The sequence below is a fragment of the Chionomys nivalis genome, chromosome 17 (genome assembly GCF_950005125.1).
Source record: "Chionomys nivalis chromosome 17, mChiNiv1.1, whole genome shotgun sequence".
In the NCBI taxonomy this organism is placed as follows: domain Eukaryota; kingdom Metazoa; phylum Chordata; class Mammalia; order Rodentia; family Cricetidae; genus Chionomys; species Chionomys nivalis.
Genome location: NC_080102.1, coordinates 55,539,415 through 55,563,133, shown reverse-complemented (window position 1 = coordinate 55,563,133; position 23,719 = coordinate 55,539,415). Strand labels below are relative to the sequence as shown.

Genomic DNA, 23,719 nt, shown 5'->3' with positions numbered 1-23,719 from the left:
ATGCATTAGATGTGTCTTCCCAGATGTTGACTCTGACCCCCGTCATGCATTAGATGTGTCTTCCCAGATGTTGACTCTGACCCCCATCATGCATTAGTTATGTCTTCCCAGATGTTGACTCTGACCCCTGTCATGCATTAGATGTGTCTTCCCAGATGTTGACTCTGACCCCGTCATGCATTAGATGTGTCTTCCCAGATGTTGACTCCAACCCCTGTTATGCATTAGATGTGTCTTCCCAGATGTTGACTCTGACCCCGTCATGCATTAGATATGTCTTCCCAGATGTTGACTCTGACCCCCGTCATGCATTAGATGTGTCTTCCCAGATGTTGACTCTGACCCCCATCATGCATTAGTTATGTCTTCTCAGATGTTGACTCTGACCCCCATCATGCATTAGTTATGTCTTCACAGATGTTGACTCTGACCCCGTCATGGATTAGATGTGTCTTCCCAGATGTTGACTCTGACCCCCGTCATGCATTAGATGTGTCTTCCAGATGTTGACTCTGACCCCGTCATGCACTGGGTCAACACATCTGTGGTTGTTCTCTCAGTGTTCCCGTCCCCTCACTCCTCTCATTCCAAGATCTGACCTCGTCAGGAATCTCATATACCTGCTCTCAAGGAGTCAGGGCCGTAGGATGACTCCACTGCCTCCCACAGCCAGTGCGAAGAAATGCCTTTTAGTTCAGTTTGTTTATTTCACTTCCCCTACCGCCTCGATTCCCCCTTCTTTTCTCCACCTGAAGACTTGGCCACCCTGACCCCTCCTTGCCCTCCTCCAGTTTTCATCTTGTCCTGTAGGCGTGTCCTCCTCAATACTGAGTGAAGGTTTTGTCATTGAGAATAGAATGATCCATATATCTGGAAAAGAGAAAATGTCTCGATATTCAGCCAGGTCTGGCTAAAGGGAAGGGAGCATCCTTAACCATGGTCCTCATGTACGCATGGGCCTCTGTGCGAATGGCAGGGGTGGTGAAGTAGAGCTGCCGCGAGGACGCTGGTTGGAGTAGACTTCAGGACCCCACAGGAATGCTAGAGACATTGATTCTGTGCCTGTTCAGAATCTCACCCATAAAACAAAGCGGACAGCTCTCAAACCACTGTGTGGAGACCACACTGCCCAGGATCTGAGGCCCACTCTCCCTGATAGGACTCAAACCTCTTCTCTGATTCTGAGACAGAGTCTCTCTATGTAGTTCTGGCTTTCCTGGAACTCTATAGACCAGGCTGGGCTTGAACTCCCAGCTCACAGAGATCCACTTGTCTTTGCCTCCTGAGTGCTAGGATTAAAGGTGTGCATCACGACACCCAGCTTATTCTCAGCTCTTAAGTAGAGCTTAACAACAGGTTTCATTGTGAGGAGAAAAAACTTCCCCAGGCCCCCTACCCTGACCTTTCTCAGCCTAACCTGGTCATCGGGCTTTTAATAAGACAATGGCGTCGACAATGGATCCATGGTATGGTTTTCTCTGGACGCACGCTTGAATGGTCGGTCCACCAGAAGCTGAAGTTCTGAGCGTCGGTCACTGGGACTCGAAAAACCTGATTGGGGACTGGTTGAGTTGAAAGAAAGGCAGGTGATTGAATTTCACCAGATTCCCTTGTATTTTCTGTCTCCAGATAAAAAGCACAGTCTAGAAACTTGCTGTGACCAGTGCGAGAGGTCCTGGGAGGGTGTTCACTATACCCTGCTTCCTTTCTGGATTCCAGCATCTCACACACTTCCTGGTCAGCTGGCTTAGTCTTGGTGTTTCCTGCTGCTAAGTAAACCTGTCTCTAAGATGTGCCAAGATGAAAAATAAAGTCGCCTCATTGGGAAGTGTACAAGAGATTTCTACTGATTCAAGTGGTGAAGTTTTGGTGTTTGGAGACAGGGTTTCTCTGTGTAACCCTAGCTGTCCTGGAACTCACTTTGTAGACCAGGCAGGCCTTAAACTCACAAAGATCTGCCTGCCTCTGCCTCCTGAGTGCACCACCACCGTGCGGTTCAAGGGCCTTTTCTGAATTGTCCTCTCCCATTTAATTTCCCTTGTCTGAAATAATGCTTTCCTTTGCTCAGTCCAGGGAATTCCCTGAGACTAACCAATGGTACCACTCCATTTTGAGATGCTACACAAGGTGTTACCAAGTTCCTGTTGCTCAAAGTTTGGTGGAAGGTTCGTGTGTGTGAAGGCGTAGTTTGCAGGTGTAGAAGGTGCTTGTGTGTGTGGAGGTGCAGCTGTGCAAGTGCAGAAGGTGTGTGTGTGCAGCTGTGCAGGTGTAGAAGGTGTGTGTGTGTGCAGCTGTGGAGGTGTAGAAGGTGTGTGTGTGTGCAGCTGTGCAGGTGTAGAAGGTGTGTGTGTGCAGCTGTGCAGGTGTAGAAGGTGTGTGTGTGAAGGTGCAGCTGTACAGGTGCAGAAGGTGTGTGTGTGAAGGTGCAGCTGTGCAGGTGCAGAAGGTGTGTGTGTGAAGGTGCAGCTGTGCAGGTGCAGAAGGTGTGTGTGTGAAGGTGCAGCTGTGCAGGTGCAGAAGGTGTGTGTGTGAAGGTGCAGCTGTGCAGGTGCAGAAGGTGTGTGTGTGAAGGTGCAGCTGTGCAGGTGCAGAAGGTGTGTGTGTGAAGGTGCAGCTGTGCAGGTGCAGAAGGTGTGTGTGTGAAGGTGCAGCTGTGCAGGTGCAGAAGGTGTGTGTGTGAAGGTGCAGCTGTGCAGGTGCGGAAGGTGTGTGTGTGAAGGTGCAGCTGTGCAGGTGCAGAAGGTGTGTGTGTGAAGGTGCAGCTGTGCAGGTGCGGAAGGTGTGTGTGTGAAGGTGCAGCTGTGCAGGTGCAGAAGGTGTGTGTGTGAAGGTGCAGCTGTGCAGGTGTAGAAGGTGTGTGTGTGAAGGTGCAGCTGTGCAGGTGTAGAAGGTGTGTGTGTGAAGGTGCAGCTGTGCAGGTGCAGAAGGTGTGTGTGTGTGTGTGTGTGTGTGTGTGTGAAGGTGTACCTAAACAGCTACATGTGTATATGTACATGTGTACCTACAGGTATATATGGGGGTAGAGGTTCCCAAGGAGCTATCCAGAAAAGTCCATCACTAGGACCTGGGGCTCAATGATTAGGCCAAGATGGCTGGGCACCCAACTGGCCGCCAGAGATACACCTGTTCCCTCCACAGCTCTGGAGTCGTGAGTGTACACTTCCGTGCCTGGCTTTTTACATAGCTGTTGGGGATTAAACGCAGGTCCTTATGCTTGCAATATAAACTGAGCTATCTCCTGAAGGTGTGTGTGCACTGGTGTGCACGGGTATGCAGGTGTGCTCATTCCTTCCTGTCTGTGCATGTGGAGATCAGAGGTCATGGTCAGCGTCTTCCTCCATTGCTTTCCATCTGATATTTTTATAATTATTTAGTTACTTTGGTTTTTGAAACATGACCCTGGTTGTCCTGGAACTTACTATGTAGACCAGGCTGGCCTCAAACTCACAGAGATCTTCGTGCCTCTGCTCCGCCAACTTTTTTTTTTTTTTTTTTTTTTGGTTTTCTGAGACAAGGTTTCTCTGTAGCTTTGTAGCCTGTCCTGGAACTAACTCCTGTAGACCAGCCTGGCCTCGAACTCACAGAGATTCACCTGGCTTTGCCTCCCAAGTGCTGGGATTAAAACCGTGTGCCACCATTGCCAGGCCAATTTTCATATTTTTATCGAATTATGGCCTATTATTTTTTTTTTTTTTTTTGGTTTTTCGAGACAGGGTTTCTCTGTGGCTTTGGAGCCTGTCCTGGAACTAGCTCTGTAGACCAGGCTGGTCTCGAACTCACAGAGATAGCCTATTATTTTCTGATTTTCTCTATAGTCTTGAGAATTTTTTAAATCCTTAATTGACTAAATGTTACATTTTTACCTAGTTGTTTTTCTATTAGTTAATAATAAACTTTAAATTATTTTTTGGTATTAGAAATAACTTAAGTGTCCCTTTCCTTATCTTGCCTGTTTTGGTCTCTAAATTTTTTTACTTTAATTTTGGCCTAACCTGTGGTACAGGCCTCTAATCTCCATTACTTGGAAGAGGAGGACCAAAAGTTCAAGCCTGAACAATTTAGTGATAGCCCATCTCAAAATAAAAATACAGAGAAAGAGTGATGACAGAGTCAGTGATGGAGTGAAATGCATCGGAAGACCCTGGTTCAACCCCCACTTCCAGGGAGGGGTACGAATTTCAAGTAATTACAGAGTCCCGGAGATAGAAGAGACACTACTGGGAGATTCCCTGACTCTTAGTGGTGACATCATAGTACCCTGCCGCAACTGGAACATTACTTACCATACACGGACAATACAAGGCAATTTCAAGCTGTCTTGGCATTGTAAAGGATAGTACCCAAGCATCCAGAGTTGTCATTCTGTAGCCTCTAGTACAGTGACCTGTTCATTTCTGTACACTTGTCACGATAAGAGTGTTAGATAATGGTATACGGATTGTGACCTTTTTTCTAATGAAGCAGAACTGGAATTGACTAGATGAGGAGGGAAACGTGAGGGAAGGAGATTGAGTAGAGCTTGAGGAATGGCTTCGTGTGTGCACGTGTGTCTGTGGAGTGTTTGCCACACATGAGAGTCTGTGGAGGCCAGAGGAGAGTGTCAGATCCCCTGGGGTGCTGGGAACTGAACTCTGGGCCTGTGGAAGAGCAGCAAGTGCTCTTCCCCATGGAGTCATCTCTCCAGCTCCAAGAACGGCTTTCTTTAGAGAACACAATTCCCCGAAGGTTCCCACATCATACTGTATGCATTGAGTCTGTCCTACTTGCTTTTCTGGACGAAGTGAAAGAGCTCCCATTTTCAAGTGGCTGGGAGAGGTTGAATGGCCAAAGGAATGTGCCCAAGGTCACCCAACTTGTTTGGTGTCTAAGCTCAGTTCAAATTACTGGTGCTGGCTCTACTCCTCAGCGGGTGCAGATTCCAAATTCTTTCACCCTTTCAGTTTTTTTTGTGTCCTTGTCGTGACATTTCTGGGTGTATGTACGACAGTACAACATCCTGTCCCCACAACCATGTGACACCCTTGTCATTCTCTAGGTGCCCAGACTCCTTCTTGTTTCCCTTGCCAAGGTACTCACATGTTTTTAACAACACCTTTCGTATGGCTTCCTGATAGCGCTTGTGGCTATTGCGGTGTACGGAGTAATTACCATCTTCGGAGACAATCGGTGGAAACATAGAGGACCCTGCATCCTTCTGGTCTGAAATGAGAAGGCTCATTTTGAGTACTTGGCAAATAGGGCTACTTTATTCTTTGATTTCCTGGTCTCCATGCCAACAGGGTACATAGCAGGATCTCTCCTAGCTCCTGACATTCAATTCTCAGCATCCCAGGAGTCAAGTTATCAAGCCTGAGATAGAGGGGAAGGAGGAAGAACTCGGTGTTCACAAGAATCCCTCACCCCTCCTCTCTGACTCCCAGATTTTGATTGGCTTCCCACTAGCCTCAGGGTTCTAGATAGATATTTAGGACTAGCGCAGGTGAAAATAAAAATGGTCTCTAATCTGGGCGTAGACTCTCCCGAGACTGACATGCTTATAGAACTTCAAATGGATTGAAAGGGGGAATTATTGTTAAGTCCTAGTGGATAAGTAACTGCTGGGCCTAAGCAGAATCAGGAAGGCGCTTCAGGCTGCAGGAAGGCAAATGCTTCAGAGTGTTGGAGAACGAGGACGCTTTCTGTCAGCTGGGACCTGGATGCGGAGAGGGATGGGAGGAGGGGTGGGGTCTGGGAAGGTCGTGTAGTAAGGGTATCTGTCCTGTTCAGGAATTAGCTCTTATCAAGCCAGAGCTTGCAAATCACAGAAGACTGGCTCTACCTCACCTGGCCTCCCAAGGCTAGGCGAAGCAGGCAAGGCTTAAACACGTCTAAATTTTAATTTTCTCTTGAGACAGCATCTCACCATGTAGCCCTGGCTGGTCTGGAACTCACAGAGCTCTCCCTGTTTCTGCCTCCTGAGTGCTGGGATTTAAGGCACGGTTTATGTTTGGGGGTAAAGACGAGGTTGCAAGGAGTGCTTGCTGGTGTTGGTCACAGGGACATTTCCTTCCTCCCAGCAGCACACAGAACTATGTCCTTGGCGACAGCAGTGCCCCCATTTCCAATGCAGTGGCGACTGTCTGCACCTCAGACCCTTGAAGAGGAGTGGGTTGTGACAACTTAGATGTAGAAAGCATGGCTTGGTCAGGGGCTGAGAAGAAGGCTGTTGTCTAGGAGGACGCCAAGATTCCTTTTGGCTGTCCCACCCATGTTTCACCCAAGGCATAAAGAGGAACTAGGCCCCTTACCCTTTGTCCCCTAGCTAGGCCCCTAATAAATCTCCGCTCTTCATCTTATGTTCTAAGTGTCTCCGTTCTGTTTTTACAGAGCCATGGCTCTCACCCACTCGCTAAGATTTTTACTTTTCCTTCTTGTTAGTGTTCGTCAGGGACTAGATCAGTATTTAGCATTCTCTCTGGAAACTGCTGAAGATCGCTGACTCATCTCAGGGGTGAGGGTGCTCCTTCTGTTGTACAGTTCTTTTCCAGCTTGATCGTTTCCCTCCTTTCTCTCCCTTGGCCTCACTCGTTCATCGTCCCTATCCTCTCTTCTCCTTTCTGTCCTCCAAAGGAAATCTTGAACATTCCAAAACAGAGACGATACCACCAGAATGAGGTGCAGTTTTTTTTTTCTTTTTTTTTTCTTTTTTTTTTCAAGACAGGGTTTCTCTGTAGCTTTGGAGCCTGTACCTGGCACTAGCTCTTGTAGACCAGGCTGGCCTCGAACTCACAGAGATCCACCTGCCTCTGCCTCCCGAGTGCTGGGATTAAAGGCATGGTGCGCCACCACCGCCCGGCTTGAGGTGCAGTTTAAATGTGCCCTCTGTGAAGCTGAAGACGTCAGAGGGGATGGCGGTCCTGAATGCTTTGCAAGAGTGCCATTCTGGGACCCTGGCCTGAGCTGGCGCAGGTTCCAGCAATGAGGGACCACTTCCTGGAAATGGTATTATTTGAGCTGGTTGTTCAGCTTTAGGCAAGGTAAAAGTAGCAATATGGCCATGGACAGATAGCGGTGAATTGAGGAGCAATAGCAAGCGTATTTCTAGTGGGTGTCGGGATCTGGGCTGAGAGTAAATTACGGTTCTAAACGCAGGTGACAAGCAAGAACGCCGTCTGGTCCTTAGGCGTCAGACTGTTCTTACGATACAACCAGACGAGGTTCTGTTATTTCTAAGAGCCCAGGCAGCAGGCTCCCAGCTTCCCATATGGACGGCAGCTACGTCTGGAGTCTGCTCGACAGTCTCACCCACTTGGATGCCTGCCACTTGCTCCTCGGGTTGGTTTCTTCCATTTGTCGTTTTGTCAAACTGGGAGATATTCTTGATAACTCGTAGCTTCCCCCACTAAATGCCCAGGTTTGAAAAGGTTCCTGAGATGAAGGGTGGCAAGGGCAGGTAAGAAGCATGTCATGGTCACTGAGGAACGTTCTCAATAAAGGACATGATGAATAAACTCCACTGAGATGGGGCGGCCAAATCAACATCTTGTTGGCAGGTGACCAACAGAGGTTCTTCACACAGCTAGTTGATGCCCTGTCCTGAACGATGATTGGGTGATAGATAGGACCGACGGCGAATAGTTTCTTTTAGAGCTGGACCGCAAGTTAGGGCAGCCATCCAGCCACAGCGAATGCTTTGACTGCACCCTGAAGACATCCTTGGGAATGCGAGAGTACCTGGGTGGATCTGGTATTCATCGTAATTAATGATGCAGAGTTTTCAGTTCTATACGCTGTCCTGGGAGCCAGGGATGCTCCTAGGATCTAGTTATCTCTCCACACCTTGGCTCAGCGCCTCTGTTGGTTGGCTCCAGTGTTTTCAGTTGAAGAATATAGACTCAGTGACTCCTTGAAGCCTGGCTTCTAGACAAAGGGTTGGTTTCAGGTTCTTGGGTCATAACGATGACGGTATCCAACACATTGTTTGCAGCTGTCTCGGTATGCTGGTTACAAACCGTAATACCATGTACCATACAGGATCAGGATGAGAGAAAACGCTTTGGGATTGTACATAATATAGTGACTCCTGAAATGCCTGGCTGGCCCAGCAGTTATGAGTGTTAGCTTGCTGTGCTCTGTTTTTGGTTTTTCAAAACAGGGTTTCTCTGTAGCTTTGGAGCCTGTCCTGGGACTAGCTCTTGTAGCCCAGACTGGCCTAAACTCCCGAGTGCTGGGATTAAAGGCATGCGCCGCCACCACCACCAACTAGCTTGTTATGCTAACACGTGAGAACCAGAGTTCCTATCCTCACACCCACGAAAAGGGCTGCATGTAGCCCCATGCATGCCTGTAACTCCAACACTGAGGGGACAAAAATGGGGGCCACTGATACTTGCTGACTGCAATCCTAGTTAAAAAGTGGGATCTCCAAGTTCAGCAAGACACCCTGCCTCAAAGGAATACGGTAAAGAGAGGACATCCAGTGTCCTCCTTCGACTTCCATGTGAGCACAGGAATACTCATTTACACATACATGTACACACATCATATACATATGGACCACATATATGTACACAAATAATTTTTTAATTTGAAAAGTGAGGGGGCGCCGGGCGGTGGTGGTGCACGCCTTTTATCCCAGCACTCGGGAGGCAGAGGCAGGTGGATCTCTGTGAGTTCGAGACCAGCCTAGTCTACAAGAGCTAGTTCCAGGACAGGCTCCAAAACCACAGAGAAACCCTGTCTTGAAAAAAGAAAAAAAAAAAAAAGAAGAAGAAGAAAAGTGAGGGGGGGCTTAATCAGTTAAGAGCACTGGCTGCTCTTCCAGAGGACCTGGGTTCAATTCCCAGCACCCACATGGTAGCTCACAACTATCTGTAACTCCATTTCTAGGGGATCTGACTCCCTCACACAGTCATATGTACAGGCAGAACACTAATGCACATAAAATTAAAAATAAACAAATGATGCCATCTACAAGGTCATATCAAATGGTAGTTCAAGTCCTTGAAATTGGCTTGGGCATATTAAGACAATGCTGAAGTATGTCCGGAGGGCTGTCTTGTACTTACTGTCTTCCCTGATGCAAGGTAATTATCTATGCTTTGGGAGGAAGTGGACATGAGCCCAGGGAACCAGGTCCTCAAGGTATGTTTGCCATATGGGGGCCAGTTTTTTGCCTTTGCATCTTTCATGGCGAGCCTGCTGATTCTGAGTGTAGGGAAAGCCAATGGGGCATGAGCAACTCAGGGACTTAGTGCTTCAGACTGCTTAGGTAAAGTGGATTTTCTGGAGATAAAGATTGCTGATACTAATGCACTCTGCACGGCACTATAAAGTAGGAGACGGAGACACAGAGAAGTTTAGTCATTTGCCTGAGGTCACAAACTCACGCGTGGCAGAAACATGAGTTTATCTGAGTAGTTCCCAGGGGCCTGACTCTGACCATACACAACCACTCCTTGAAATAGCTCCACCGAGGCTTCCAGAAGAGATGGAGAACTTGGGCTGGAAGCATCAGTCCCTTTATAGATGTGCACAGCTGGGTGGGAGGTTTCGGCAAGTGTGTTTGTTTGCTCACCTGGACCAGACTTGAGTTGGATAGGGGATATGACCTCATTGCCTTGATTCAGAGGGAGGGTCCAAGGTTGCTGAGCTGTTCTGAATGTAGGATGTAATGTCCTAAAGTCAGCATTGGAAACAGCAAGGACTGGGACTTGGTCACCCTCTCAGTGAGTTGGAGCAGCCGACTGGGGAAGAGCGGTGAGGAAAGACCCCTGTAGGAAAAGTGGTCCACGTGTCAGTGTGGAAACGGGCCCAGTCTGGAGGCTTCAACACTGCTTGTGAGTAGCGTGAACATCTCCCCATCTAGTTTCCTGGGGTTGAAATATAGTGGCCCATAGCAGTTACAAGTATGTATAGGTTTCACGATACACTTCCATACAGTTAGTTGTTCTATATGTTACAAAAGCAGAGAGTCTTTGGTCAAGTTCATTGGCTGAACTGTGCCATATAGGCTCCTGTTTGGAAAGCTAGGCCTGCAGCACCCTCTGCTGGAGCATACAGGTGGCATAGCTTGTCTCCAGGCGTATTTTTTTTTTTTTTTTTTTTTTCCTGAGACAGGGTTTCTCAGTAGCTTTTGGTTCCTGGCCTGGAACTAGCTCTTTGTAGACCAGGCTGGCCTCGAACTCACAGAGATCCGCCTGCCTCTGCCTCCCGAGTGCTGGGATTAAAGGCGTGCGCCACCACTGCCCGGCTTCCAGGCGTCTCTTGTCACCAACCTGACGGCTCTGAGAGATCAAGAAACCTAGAGGATTATGAGCAGAGGACATTGCAGGCAAGATTAGGAAAGCATCTCCCTCCCTCCGCCCCCCCATGTGTGTGTGTATGTGTGTGTGTGTGTGTGTGTGTGTTGGCTGTCAGTTCTTGCCTTACACCTTGTTAGAGACAAGGCGTCTCTCGTTCACCTCTGTATACACAGGCTGACTGAACCATGTGCTGCCTCAGATTCTCCTGTCTCTGTGCGATAGGAGTGTTCACGAGTTCAGGCGACTGAAACTCAGGTCGTTAGGTTTTCCTTACAAGCGCTTTACCCACTGAGTCATTTCCTCAGTCCGTTTATGTTCTACATGTAAATAATTAAGTCGTCGAACTCACTGCTTAGCCTGAGTTGGCCTGAGTTGCCCTTTTCACTCGAGGCAGCTTCCTGCCTCGCCTGCCAGGTGCTGGGATTACAGGCATGAGTCAGCATCACACATGGCTCACGTTGTTTAATCTACAACAGAAGGGGCAGACGTCTCCATTTACAGGTGAGGGAACAGAAGCGCTGCAAACCTACATAGCGTTAGCTTTCACGCTACACTGTTCCGGTACCGCTAAAGCCAGTGCTCTGCCGTGAAAGATGACAGATGGAAGAATGCTCCCCACCCCCTTTCCTCTTTGATATATATATATTTTTAAAGATTTATTTATTGTGGATACAGTGTTCTGTCAGCATGCATTCCCACAGACCACAAGAGGGCGCTAGATCCCATTACAGATGGTTGTGAGCCACCACGTGGTGGATGGGAATTGAACTCAGGACCTCTGGAAGGGCAGCCAGTGCTTTTAACCTCTGAGTCATCTCTCCAGCCCTGGTTTGTATATTTTTTTAAAAAAAATATTTTTGTTTTATATGTGTGTGTGTACCTCGGTGTACCATGCAGTGTCCCTGGAGGCCAGAGGAAGACATGGGGATTTCCTGGAACTGGAGTTAGAGACAGTTGTGAGCTGCTATGTGGGAGCTGGGAACTGAACCCAGGTCCTCAGGAAGAGCAGTCAATTCTCTTAACCACTAAGACACCTTTCCAAGCCATATATATATATAACAGGAAGAAAAGGAAGGGAGGATCCAGGGATTGGAGAATATCTTATTACATGGGCTGAGTCAACTCTGTGAGTTTTCCTTAAGACTGTAACAAGGGAATATTGAGGAAGCTCTTCTGAGCTGAATGTTTAATACACTCACACCCACTAGAAAGGAAAAAACCCATCCTTCAAAGAAAAGGATTGCGATAAAAATATACCACGGTAGTGAGCCTGTTAGGGAAGAGAAGTGACAATGAATACGTTCCCTTACTTTGTGAAGAGCTGGCTGAGGGACCGGGCAGAAGGTGGCTTATCTGAGCTTGTAGAACCCCTTGAAGAGCCAGTGCATGTGTTCAGGACAACGGTCAGGCTGCTTGGGTGGAAGCACATTCGTCCCTCTCTATGTGAGAAAGTCTGCGCTAAGACTCAGTAGGTGCCTGCTTTCTTTCTCTGGAGGTCCATACCTGACTAAAGCTTAACTTATAGAGTATGCACAGTAAGAATTAATAACTGACAATAAAATAATAACAATGCTTGCACATGTGTGGAGGCCAAAGGGCCATGGAGGGAGCCTGTTCTCTCTTCCCACGGTGTGGCTCGTAGGCATTAAACTCATTGGGAGGCCTGGAGCCAAGCACCTTTACCTCATGGGCCATCTTTCTGGCTCCTGTTTTTTATTCTTAATTTATAGATAGATCTGTCTGTTCACCCATTCATCCAAGGGAATTTTTTACGTTTTTCTCCCTTTCTTCCATGCATCATCCCAGGGTTAGAGATGTTGCTCAGAGCACATGTGAGAGGTCCCAGTACTATCCCCAAAGGAATCCATAGCTAAGTATCATTCTAGACACTACTGTCACTCACAAAAGGATAGTGACTTGACACAGTACAAAACCACTACACCCCTTAGTGGTGAAAGCTAACACTACTAGTCATGGGATAAAATAACATCAACAGCCCCTCCCCCTGCCACTGGATGCGCTGATGTCACTTCTCAGCCCTCACCTTGTTATGCAATGGTTTGGGCACCCACCACCCACCCAGCTCCCAAATAAATCACACACAGAGCTTATTAGTTATGAATGCCTGACCTTAGCTTGGCTTGTTGTTGCCAGCTTTTCTTTTTTGTAAATATTTATTTATTTATTTATTTATTTATTTATTTATTTATTATGTATACAATGTTCTGTCTGCGTGTATGCCTGCAGGCCAGAAGAGGGCACTAGACCCCATTACAGATGGTTGTGAGCTACCATGTGGTTGCTGGGAATTGAACTCAGAACCTTTGGAAGAACAGGCAATGCTCTTAACCGCTGAGTCATCTCTCCAGCCCCTTGCCAGCTTTTCTTAACTTAAACTATCCCAGCTATCTTTGCCTCTGGGCTTTTATCTTTCTCTATTTCTGTATATCTTTTTTTCTTCTTCTTCCTTCATGGCTTGCTGTGTGGCTGGGTGACTGGCTCCTAGCATCCTGCTCTTCTTTTTCTCTTGCTCTTCCTCTTCCTCAGGTCTCCTTCTATTTATCCTCTCTTCCTTCCAGCCCCTCCTATCCTTGCTCCTGACTTGCTATTGGCTGTTCAGTTCTTTATTAGACCATTGGGTGTTTTAGACAGATAAAGAATCACAGCTTCACAGGGTTAAACAAATGCAGCATAAACAAAAGCAACTCGCCTTGAAATCATATTCCCCAACACCACCCCAATGCTTAGAGCAGATCTAATTATGAGAAACATCAGACAAACGCAAATAAAGAGCATTCTGCAAAATGTCCTCCGGTATTGTGCAGAAATGTGTGCCATGAAGCAAAGACAGTGGAGCCATTTCACATAAAGACACCAAAGAGACATGCTCGCCAAATGAGAACTCAGTCCTTAATTAGACTCTTGTAGGAAACTTTCCGCTGTAAAGGACATTGATGTGACAACTGGCAAAATGGGAATATTGGACTATAGATAATTAGATGTTATAAGAATGCTAAAATTTGCAAAATACCTGTGCTGTGCATAGCTGTTCCTCAAGCCAGGCATGGTGGTGCACAGCTTTAATCCCAGCACTCGGGAGGCAGAGGCAAACAGATCTCTGTGAGTTTGAGATCAGCCTGGTCAACAGAGCGAGTGGGACAGCCAAAGAAAAATCTTGTCTCAAAAAAAAACAAAAAACAAAAAACAAAGCAAAAAAGACTTTGCCTCAAAAAGGAAGAAGAAAGGAAGGAAGGAAGGAAGGAAGGAAGGAAGGAAGGAAGGAAGGAAGGAAGGAAGACAAACAGAAATGTTTCGGGTAAAGAGATAGAGTATAAGAATTTTTTTGTTGTTGCTGTTTTTGGTTGGCATCTTTTTGTTTGTTTGTTTGTTTGTTTCTGAAAGAGGGTCTTTCTATGTAGCCCTGGCTGTCCTGGAGCTCACTATGTAGACCAGACTGCCTCAAATTTACAGATATCTGCCTGCTCTGTCTCCTCAGCGCTGGGATTAAAGTCCACCACTATGCCTGGTGAGCGTCTTTTTTATTTTGCATGTTTGAGTGCTTTGCCTGAATGTATGTTTGGGCATCCTGTGTGTCCAGTGCTTGAAGAAGCTGGAAAAGGGCGTCAGACTCCCCTGGGACTGAAATTACAAGTGACAAGTGGTTGTGGACCACCATGTGAGTGATGGGAACTCAAGCCAGGTCCTCTGCAAGAGCAGCCAGTGCTCTTAGTGCTGAGCCATCTCTCCAGCCCCAGGACAAGAATCTTTTTTTTTTTTTTTTTTTTTTTTTTTTTTTTTTTTGGTTTTTCGAGACAGGGTTTCTCTGTCGCTTTGGAGCCTGTCCTGGAACTAGCTCTGTAGACCAGGCTGGTCTTGAACTCATAGAGATCCGCCTGCCTCTGCCTCCCGAGTGCTGGGATTAAAGGCGTGCGCCACCATCGCCCGGCATCAGGACAAGAATCTTATTTTCTCACCTAGGATGGAGTAGAACTCAGCATGTAGCTGGGTCTTGTGCCTCACCCCCCGATTATTGAGATTACAGTCGTGAAGCTGGGTGATGGTGGCTCAGGCTTTTAATCCTGGTACTTGGGAGGCAGAGGCAGGCAGATCTCTGTGAGACAGAGCAAGTTCCAGGACAGCCACAGCTACGCAGAGAAACCCTATCTTAAACCCTCCCCAGAAAAAGAGGTTACAATCTTGAGCCCCCACATCCTTTTTCTGTCCCCTCCTAAACAGAATCAATAAGCTCATGGCAGAAAGACTCAGAAAAGTAGAGCTAATGCTGGAAACAGGAAAAATAACTTTAAGTCATAGACATGGAGAAAAAGTATACACAGAGAGAAACCAGAGAGGGGAATGGTTCTTGAAAATTAAAATACGCATCAGTTCCCTTGATCTACCCCCTTCATTCTCCAGCTCCTCTCATTCTGCTACTCAGATGTTTTGCCTGTGTGGGATATGTGCACCACACGTGTGCTGGTGACTGCAGAGGCCAGGAGAGGGCGCCAGAGCTCCTGGAACTGGAATTACAGACGTGTGGGTGCTGGGGTTTGAAACCGGGTCCTAAGAAAAGCAGCTGGTGTTCTTAACTGTACCTCACCAACGCATCTCTTTTGAGTTCAGGTCTCTCATTGGCCTGCAGCTTACTGACTAGGTTAGCCAGCTACTAACAAACTCCAGAGGTCCAACTCATTCCTCCTCCCCATGTTTGGAACTGCAAGAATGTGCCACCACAGTTGGCTTTGTTAGTTTGTTTGTTTTTTAAAAAATGGGTCCTTACCTCAGGTTGTTTTTTTTTTGGGGGGGGGGTGAGACAGGGTTTCTCTGTAGCTTTGGAGCCTGTCCTGGAACTAGCTCTTGTAGACCAGGCTGGCCTCGAACTCACAGAGATCCACCTACATCTGCCACCGAGTGCTGGGATTAAAAGTGTGTGCCACCACCACCCAGCTTGTACTGGAGATCTTAAGACACCTCCTCCTAGATAATTAGAAACTACAATAATGACCAAGTCAAGATGCTCTGATGCCTTCCATCTAAAAGGTATGTTTACTGCTGGGTGGTGGTCCATCCATCCATCCACCCGTCCGTCCGTCCATCCATCCATCCATCCATCCATCCATCCATCCATCCATCCATCCATCTCTCACATCAAGGGAGAGTTAGCTTCTATAGACACATGTAGGAAGTCTATGGGGTGACTCATATGGAGAGAAACTAAGTTGTCTTGTTAATTGCTAGAGAGGCTTTGGCCTCCAGACATCTTAGCAATGGCTCCTCTGTCCAGCCCGGAATATTTCCACACATGATCATTGTTTCTGATATTCTGTCTGCAGTCATAAGAGAGACCCTGATGCAGTCCTTCAGCTAAGCTGCCCCTGCTCCTGACTCTCTGGAACTGGGGAAAGACATGTTGATGGGTTTAAGTCTGTATGTTTTAGGGTTTTTTTGTTTTGTTTTGTTTTGTTTTTTGTTTTTGGTTTTTCGAGACAGGGTTTCTCTGTGGTTTTGGAGCCTGTCCTGGAACTAGCTCTTATAGACCAGGCTGGTCTCGAACTCACAGAGATCCGCCTGCCTCTGCCTCCCGAGTGCTGGGATTAAAGGCGTGCGCCACCACCGCCTGGCTTTTTTTTTTCCTGTATGTTTTAGGTAAGTTGTGACACAGTAATAGATAAGAAACAGTGACAGGAGATGATATTGAAGAAGTCTAGCGAGTGAGTAATAAAAATATATGGAAACATTTAATAAGTTAGATGATCAACTCAGGAAGTTTTATAGTGTAAAAATGAGAACTTGAAAAAGGTAGGAGTGAGGAAACAATAAAAAGGAAACAAAATTCCTCAGGAAAGAAGAGCATGGACCTCTAGGATGGAAGAACCGGGACTGTCTGCCCCAAAACATGAAGAGCGAGTTGCATTACATTCCATCATTACAGTATTCCAGAACACTAGGGACTAGAAATCCAGAAGTTTCAGAAAGGCTTCTAACAGGAAACTAGAGTCGTAAAGCTGACCCTTGAAGATTTCTAGACTTCTTCATCCATAGAAACTATGCATGGGGCTTGAAGAAAGTCATTCTATGTTTAGAAATTTAACTACGCATAGTTTGATAGTTACTTATCAAACGCTAGTTAGGACCTGGGCTCAGTTCCTAGAACCAGCATGGTAGCTAAAAACTGTCTGTAATTCCAATTCTAGAGGATCCAATGCCTTCTTCTGGCCTCTGGCATACAAATTTACAAATAGGCAAAACCCTCATACCCATAGAATAAAAACTAAAAAAATTACTAAGTGAAAATCACCTGTATATTTTTTTGTGTGTTTGAGACAGGGTCAGTCTGTTGGCCAAGCTTCACTTTGTAGCTCAGGTTGGTCTTGAATTTGTGACCTCCAGACCAGTCTCCTAAATTCTGAGATTAGAGGTATGAGCCACCATACCTGATTTCATATGTCCGTATATTTGTGTGTATATGGTATATGCATATGTATGAAAGTGTGTGTGCATATGTTCATATGTGTGTCTATGTGTGAGCATTGCATTGGCACGCATTTGTCTGTATGCGTGTATGTGCACTCGTGTGTGTGTGTGTGTGTGTGTGTGAGAGAGAGAGAGAGAGAGAGAGAGAGAGAGAGAGAGAGAGAGAGAGAGAGGAGGGGGCAGAGGTCAACTTCAGGTATCTTCTATTGCTCTCCACCTTGATTTTTTAAGTTTATTTTTTATGTGTATGATTGCTGTACCTGCATGTTTGTCTGTGCACTTTTTTGTGTGTCTGGTGCCTGCAGAGACCAGGAGAGAGTGTTGGATCTGCTGGACTGACTGGAATTGCAGACGGTTGTGAGCTGCCTTGTGGGTGCTGGGAATTGAACCAGGTCCTCTGCAAGAGCATCTCTCTGAGCCATCTCTCCAGTTCGCCCCACCTTAATTTTTTGAAACATTCTCTCAATGAACCTGGACCTCACCCTTCTGGTTTGGGCTGGCTGGTGAACCCTGTGGGTCTGCCTGTCTTCATATCCCTCAGTGCTGGGTTTACAGTTGTGCTCTGCCCCATCGTGTTATGTGGATGCTGAGGATTCAAACTCAGGTCCTCATGTTTCCACAACAAACACTTTATCACTGTCGGTCATCTTCCCAGCATAGTCTGAATCTTTTTTTTTTTTAATTTATATTTTATATATGAGTGCACAGCATGTACACCTGCAGGCCAGAAGAGGGCGCCAGATCTCATTACAGATGGTTGTGAGCCACCATGGGAATCGAACTCAGATCCTCTGGAAGAGCAGCCAGTGCTCTTAACCATTAAGCCATCTCTCCAGCCCCCCAGCATAGTCTGTATCTTAAAGGAGTACCCAGAATGTATAAAACTGAAGCTAGGGGAAGTAAGCAGTGGACAAGAATAATATATTTGCAGTTCAGTCTTTCCTCTAGCCTTAAATTCTGTCTAGGTCACCAGTTTGGACAAAGCTCTGGCCTCTGATGCTCCCACACCACAGTGGGTGAGCAGGAGCATCTCACAGAGTCCTCGCCAGGGTCACTGCTGCTGTGATGAGACACCGCATGACCAAAGCAACTTTTTTTTTTCTTTCAAGACAGGGTTTCTCCGTGTGACAGCCCTAGCTGTCCTGGAACTAGCTCGGTAGACCAGGCTGGGCCACCTGCCTCTACCTCCTACCTCCTGGGCTCGAACAAAGCAACTTGGGGAGGAAAGGGTTTATTTGACTTACACTTTTTTTTTTTTTTTTTTTTTTTTTTGGTTTTTCGAGACAGGGTTTCTCTGTGGTTTTGGAGCCTGTCCTGGAACTAGCTCTTGTAGACCAGGTTGGTCTCGAACTCCCAGAGATCCGCCTGCCTCTGCCTCCCGAGTGCTGGGATTAAAGGCGTGCACCACCACCGCCCGGCTGACTTACACTTTCATATCACAGTCCATCACTGCAGGAAGTTGGGTCAGGAACTCAAGCAGAGCAGGAACTTGGAGGCAGGAGCTGATGCAGAGGCCATGGAGGGGTGGGGCTTTCTGGCTTGCTCCTCATGGCTTACTCAGCCTGCTTTCTTATAGGACCCAGGACCATCAGCACATGGGTGGCACCACTCACAGTGGGCCTGGCCCTCCCATCAGTCACTAATTAAGAAAACGTCCTGGGCTGGTGAGATGGCCCAGTGGTTAAGAGCACTGACTGCTCCCCCAGAGGACCGGGTTCGATTCCCAGCACCCACAGAGCAGCTAGCAGCTATCTGTAACTCCAGTTCCAGAGAATCTGACATCGGTATACCAATGCGCATGAAATAAAGTTAAATAAAGTTAAAAAAAAAAAAGAAAGAAAATGTCCTACGGATCTTGTGGAGGCATTTTCTCGATTGAGGTTCCCTCCTTCCAGATAACTCTAGCTTGTGCCAAGTTTATGTGTTTTGTTGTTCAGTGGCCCTAGCTTCCTCTTTCCACAATGTTTGTCATTGTAACTAGGACCAGGTTCCAATATTGCTTTTGCCAAGTCTTTCCAGTCTTAGAGGATAATTCTCTTCTGAGTTGCCCATGAATTTAACGTCTGCTTTACACAGGGTGAATGAATATCCTAAGAAATGACTGCTTTCTTAAATCTCTTCAAAGATAACATTTCTATAGAATTCCATTTAACGTCTTCATAACCTCGGGGGTGCCTGGCATCTGCTGGTCATTCTTGCATAGTAATTGGATAAACTAAAGTTGGTTTTCTAACAACATTGGGCTGCCCCTCTTCAGTTTTATCATGTAGCGGTGTGGTAGGTTCTTGTCTAATTCCTCTGTCTGTGTCTGAGTATTTCTCTTATTTTCATTTATAAGTCTTTCTAAGGCTTGTATCTTGTCAATCCACTTTTCATATTTAGCACAAAAAGCACTATGGCTATTAAAGATAAAATATGGAGGCTGAGCGGTGGTGGCACACGCCTTTAATCCCAGCACTCGGGAGGCAGAGGCAGGCGGATCTCTGTGAGTTCGAGACCAGCCTGGTCTACAAGAGCTAGTTCCAGGACAGGCTCCAAAACCACAGAGAAACCCTGTCTCGAAAAACAAAAAACAAACAAACAAACAAACAAACAAACAAAAAGATAAAATATGGATTACCAGATTGGTAGTAATTATAATTGGTATTATGTCAACCTCAGTTATGTCATTGAATTTTTTTTATTTTCTGCTTTTATTTTCAAGTCATCTAAAGTAGCATTATACTGGGTCCTAATGCCCCATGCTATGATATTTCCCATACTTAATGTAGGAAAGGTTTTTTCCTTTTAATATTATTTGACTCTCTCCTTGAGGACTACCTAGATGTCTTACCAACTCTGATGGCTTCTCAGTTTGTGCAAGCTGGCATGACTTCTCTGTCTGTGTGGTTGTGACATGAGTTAGAGCACCACATTTATTTATTTATATTTATTTATTCGTTGTTTTGAGACAGGGTTTCTCTGCAAACCTGTGTAACAGTCCTGGCTGAACTGGAACTCGCTCTGTAGACCAGGCTGGCCTTGAACTCACAGAGCTCTACCTGCCTCTGCCTCCTGAGTGCTGGGATTAAAGGCTGCACCACCACTACTCTGCCCAAATGTTGTTTTTAACAAAATCTCAATTGTTTGTTTTTAACAATAAAGACTCAGAGGCAGACGCTGGGGTGAAAGCCTGCTAGCTCAGAGAGGCAGAGAAAGCACCCAACTGACCTTCCTCTTTCGCCATGTTCCACTGTCTCTAACCACCCTCCTCAAGCTAGATTTCCCTCCCTTCTACTTCCTGTGCATCTCTCTATCCATCCTCCTGACTCCCTCTTGCTCTCTGTGTTTTTTTCTTCATAATCCTATGTCCACTTCCTGTCAACTGGTTGTTTGCTCTGCACTTGAACTATGATTGACTTTGATCCTGTTTACAATATTCAAGCAGAAAGCTCTTGGATTAAAGGTGTGTCCTAGGGCTGAGCCACATCACAACTAGAAACAATATTTTTCCAGTAACTAATGCAATCTTGGGGTTCACATTGTGATAAAAAAAAATCTTGCAACATCTCTATGAGGCCTGACAGGCATTACAAATATAATGCAATTGAATATACACTAAATTTTTCAATAGTTCTCTATAAAATTAAAATACTTCTTGAGGTTGGTAGCATCCTCAATTAGCTGGCCAAGGCCTTGTTTTCAAGGTCTGCTTCCTAGTACCTACCTTACCCTTCATTGTGTCTAAGTTCTTGGGATTTACTTAATATGGATCTAAGTCTCTATTCCCTTTTCAGTGCTAATTCCCTTCTTATTTACCTGATTAACTTCAATCAACTTTCACACTTGTTTCTGGAGACATTTCCTATGAGAATGTCTCTTAAGTCTTCCTTTGTTGTTTTTGTTTGTTTTTCAAGACATAGTTTCTCTGTAGCTTTGGGGCCTGTCCTGGAACTCACTCTGTAGACCAGGTTGGCATCGAACTCATGGGGATCTGTCTGCCTCTGCCTCTGCCTCCTGAGTGCTGGGATTTAAGGCATGTGCCATCACCACCCGGCTTGTTTTTAAAACCCTATAGTATCAGGTATTTACTCCTTTGAGGTTAACAGTCCATATTTACTTTAATCATATACTATATTACAAATTTTATATGACTACTTATCTTCCTCATCAGATAGTCAGCTACTCTATAGTTGTGATGGCTATCCTTGGTTGTCAGTTTGACTATATCTGTAATAAACTGCAATCCAGAAATGGAGGGCACATTTGTAAAAGGGTCTTAAGGCAAGAAGACAACAGACCTTTGTTCTGGATCCTGAGGCGGGAAGACACAGGCTTTTGATCCAGATTTTGAGGCTGGATGACACATGCCTTTAATCCAGTTCTTGAGGCAGGAAGACACACCTTTAACCTGTACCACACCTTCTACTGGAGACTTATATACGGGCACTGGAAGAAGGAAGGGTTCATCTGTTCTTTGTCGGCTTGCCCTTGCTGTCCCAATATGCCCATTCCTTCACTGGCATTGGAGCCTACTTCAGGACTCCAGCATACACAGAAGACCAGCTGAGACACCCACCTTCGTGGGACTGAGCAGCTACTTGGGCTTCCATTCACAGGTAGCCATTGTTGGGTTAGTTGGACTGTAACCTGTTAGTCATTCCAATAAATGTATTCATTCTCTAAGAAAGCTCTGACTAAGTAGCAGGGGCTTTCTTCTGTCCATCTTTGTGCCCCTAGTCACCAACATAAACCACAGACCCATGATTAGTTGGTGTTAATCAATGCTGGCTGGATGAATTAGATTATTTGGTTGAACAAAGTATTTATCTTAATAAGAATATGAAGTAACAGAAAGTCAAGTCGAATGGCTTCAGTCCCTGCTGTGTAATTTAACTGCGGTGACATCTCTCGGGGGCCTGCTGGGAAAGGAAATGACTAGGAGGTGCCTAGGGAAGGCTTGGCCCTCCGTCCCACCACACCAGATTCTCCTTACCTGTTTCTTCAGTTGTGGTTTTCTTTTTATTCCGAAGGGGATGCTGATATCCTAATAGATGTAAGTTGAAGAAAGCCATATCAGTGCCTCCTTTCAGAATGTCTACTCTGTAGTGCTGGGTTCTAGTAACCATAGTAATGTCTTGAAGAATTACCTTGACTAACATTTCCTTTGTCCAGTGAGGCTCAGGATTTATAGGTCATCATGGAGTTGGAATTGAGTGGGCTAAATAATTTCAGGAAACTTGAGGAATCAAGTATGACTACCTTCTAAAAAAGGCATTTTTGTCAGGCTGTGGTGGCTCATGTTTTTAATCCCAGAACTCAGGAGGAAAAAGCAGATGGGTATTTGTGAGTTCGATGCCAACCTGGTGTACAGATCAAGTTCCAGAACAGTCAGAACGGTTACACAGAGAAACCTTGTTCCCAAAATCCAAAAAATAAAAACATAAAAAACCAAACCAAACAATATTCTTTGAAAATTTCATACATTTGTATGGTATACTTTGATCTTATATATCCCCCACTATTTCCCTTCAACTCCTCCAAATACCCGCTATCTTCTTGTCTCCTTCCTTCCTTCCTTCCTTCCTTCCTTCCTTCCTTCCTTCCTTCCTTCCTTCCTTCCTTCCTTCCTTTATTGAGTCAGAGTTTTTCTATAGCTTTGGAGCCTGTCCTGGAACTCGCTCTGTAGACCAGAGTGGCCTCGAACTCACAGAGATCCACCTGCCTCTGCCTCCCGAGTGCTGGGATTAAAGGCGTGCACCACCACCGCCCAGTCAAATTTATTTATTTTTATGCGCATTGCTATTTTGTCTGCATGTATCTCTGTATGAAGATGCCAGATCCCCTGGAAACGGATCTATATACATGTGAGCTGCCATGTGAGTGCTGGGAGTTGAACTCAGGTCCTTTGGAAGCACAGCCAGTGCTCTTAACCACTAAGCCATCTCTCCAACCCCCTTTCTCCTTCCTAACGTCACTGTGTAGCCCTGGTTGTCCTGGAACTCACTCTGTAGACCAGGGTGGCCTCAAACTCAGAGATCTGTCTGTTCTGCCTCCCAAGTGCTGGGATTAATGATGAGTCCCACTCTGCCCTGCCTACTTATCAAATTATTTTTAAATTCCCAATCTGGAATCCTAAGACTCCACTGTGAGTACCTGGTTCTGATGCTTCCAGGTTTTGCTTTTCAAGCTTGAACAGAACATGTTACACAAGGTTCGGGTTTTATCTTTATGTGGCTAGGCTTTGGAGATGTTCACTGTTTGCTGCAGATGCGGGTGCTGGAGGCCACTTGAGAAAGGGCTTTTTACTGTATGTGAAGGGTCATCAATTTGCCTAGACTGTCCGGCCATCAAACCTAGGATTCTTCTTTCTGTCTCCCCAACTCTGGGATTACTGGTGCCCAGATTTTTGTGTGGGTGCTGGAGACCTGAACTCAGGTTCGCATTCTTCTGCACAAGGACAATACTGACTGACCATCTGCCTAGCTGGACTTCCCAGTCTTATGCTAAGCGTGTTCCTCCCTGGGCAGTGACCTTAAATGTTTAATATTTCTTCTACCTTACATAAAATAGAGCAAGGGTAGAGAAAACTGAAGTTGGCTAATTCCTATCGCTCATGGTTAGGCTTTGGTAAAACTCAAGTTTTATTTAAAAACTTATTTGAGGATCAGTGAGATTGCTCAGTAGGTAAAGGTGCTTGCCACTAAGCCTGATGACCTTGTGTTCAATCTTTGGATCGCGTGGTAGAAAGAACCTCTTAAATTTGTCCTCTGATCTTTAGTCTTACACTGTGACATGAGTAAACCTACAGGCTGGCTTTGAACTCAAGAGATCTTCCTGCCTTCTGAGTGATGGGATTAAAGAGGTGCACCACCACACCCTGCCCTATACCACAATTTTAAAAAAATATTTATTTATTATGTGTACAGCATTCCTTCCATGTGTGCCCGCAAGACAGAAGGGGGCACCAGGTCTCATTATAG

At 46.0% G+C, this 23,719-nt stretch overlaps 1 protein-coding gene across 2 annotated transcripts; it reads right to left on the bottom strand.

Annotated features, from left to right (window-relative positions):
* Positions 1 to 821: 821 nt before the first annotated feature.
* On the bottom strand, positions 822 to 21,811 carry Spmip11 (sperm microtubule inner protein 11). 2 transcript variants are annotated; one of them, XM_057791223.1, is made up of 4 exons: positions 21,733 to 21,811; positions 5,077 to 5,199; positions 1,418 to 1,562; positions 822 to 870 (listed from the first exon to the last, which is right to left on the bottom strand). In XM_057791223.1, exons 1-4 carry the CDS (start codon positions 21,809 to 21,811, stop codon positions 822 to 824), a joined length of 396 nt encoding a protein of 131 aa, XP_057647206.1. The 2 variants fall into 2 exon arrangements, with proteins under 2 accessions (XP_057647206.1, XP_057647207.1); XM_057791224.1 differs by lacking the exon at positions 21,733 to 21,811 and adding an exon at positions 10,679 to 10,726 and having other exon boundaries at positions 5,077 to 5,194.
* Between the last annotated feature and the right edge of the window lie 1,908 nt (positions 21,812 to 23,719).

Coding starts and splice junctions, on each gene's coding strand:
- Spmip11 (XM_057791223.1), bottom strand. CDS start 21,811: ATGGCTTTCTTCAACTTACATCTATTAGGATATCAGCATCCCCTTCGG. Junction 5,200..21,732: donor AACCACAACTGAAGAAACAG/GTAAGGAGAATC, acceptor TTCTCATTTCAG/ACCAGAAGGATGCAGGGTCC. Junction 871..1,417: donor ATTAAAAGCCCGATGACCAG/GTTAGGCTGAGA, acceptor TCTCTTTTCCAG/ATATATGGATCATTCTATTC.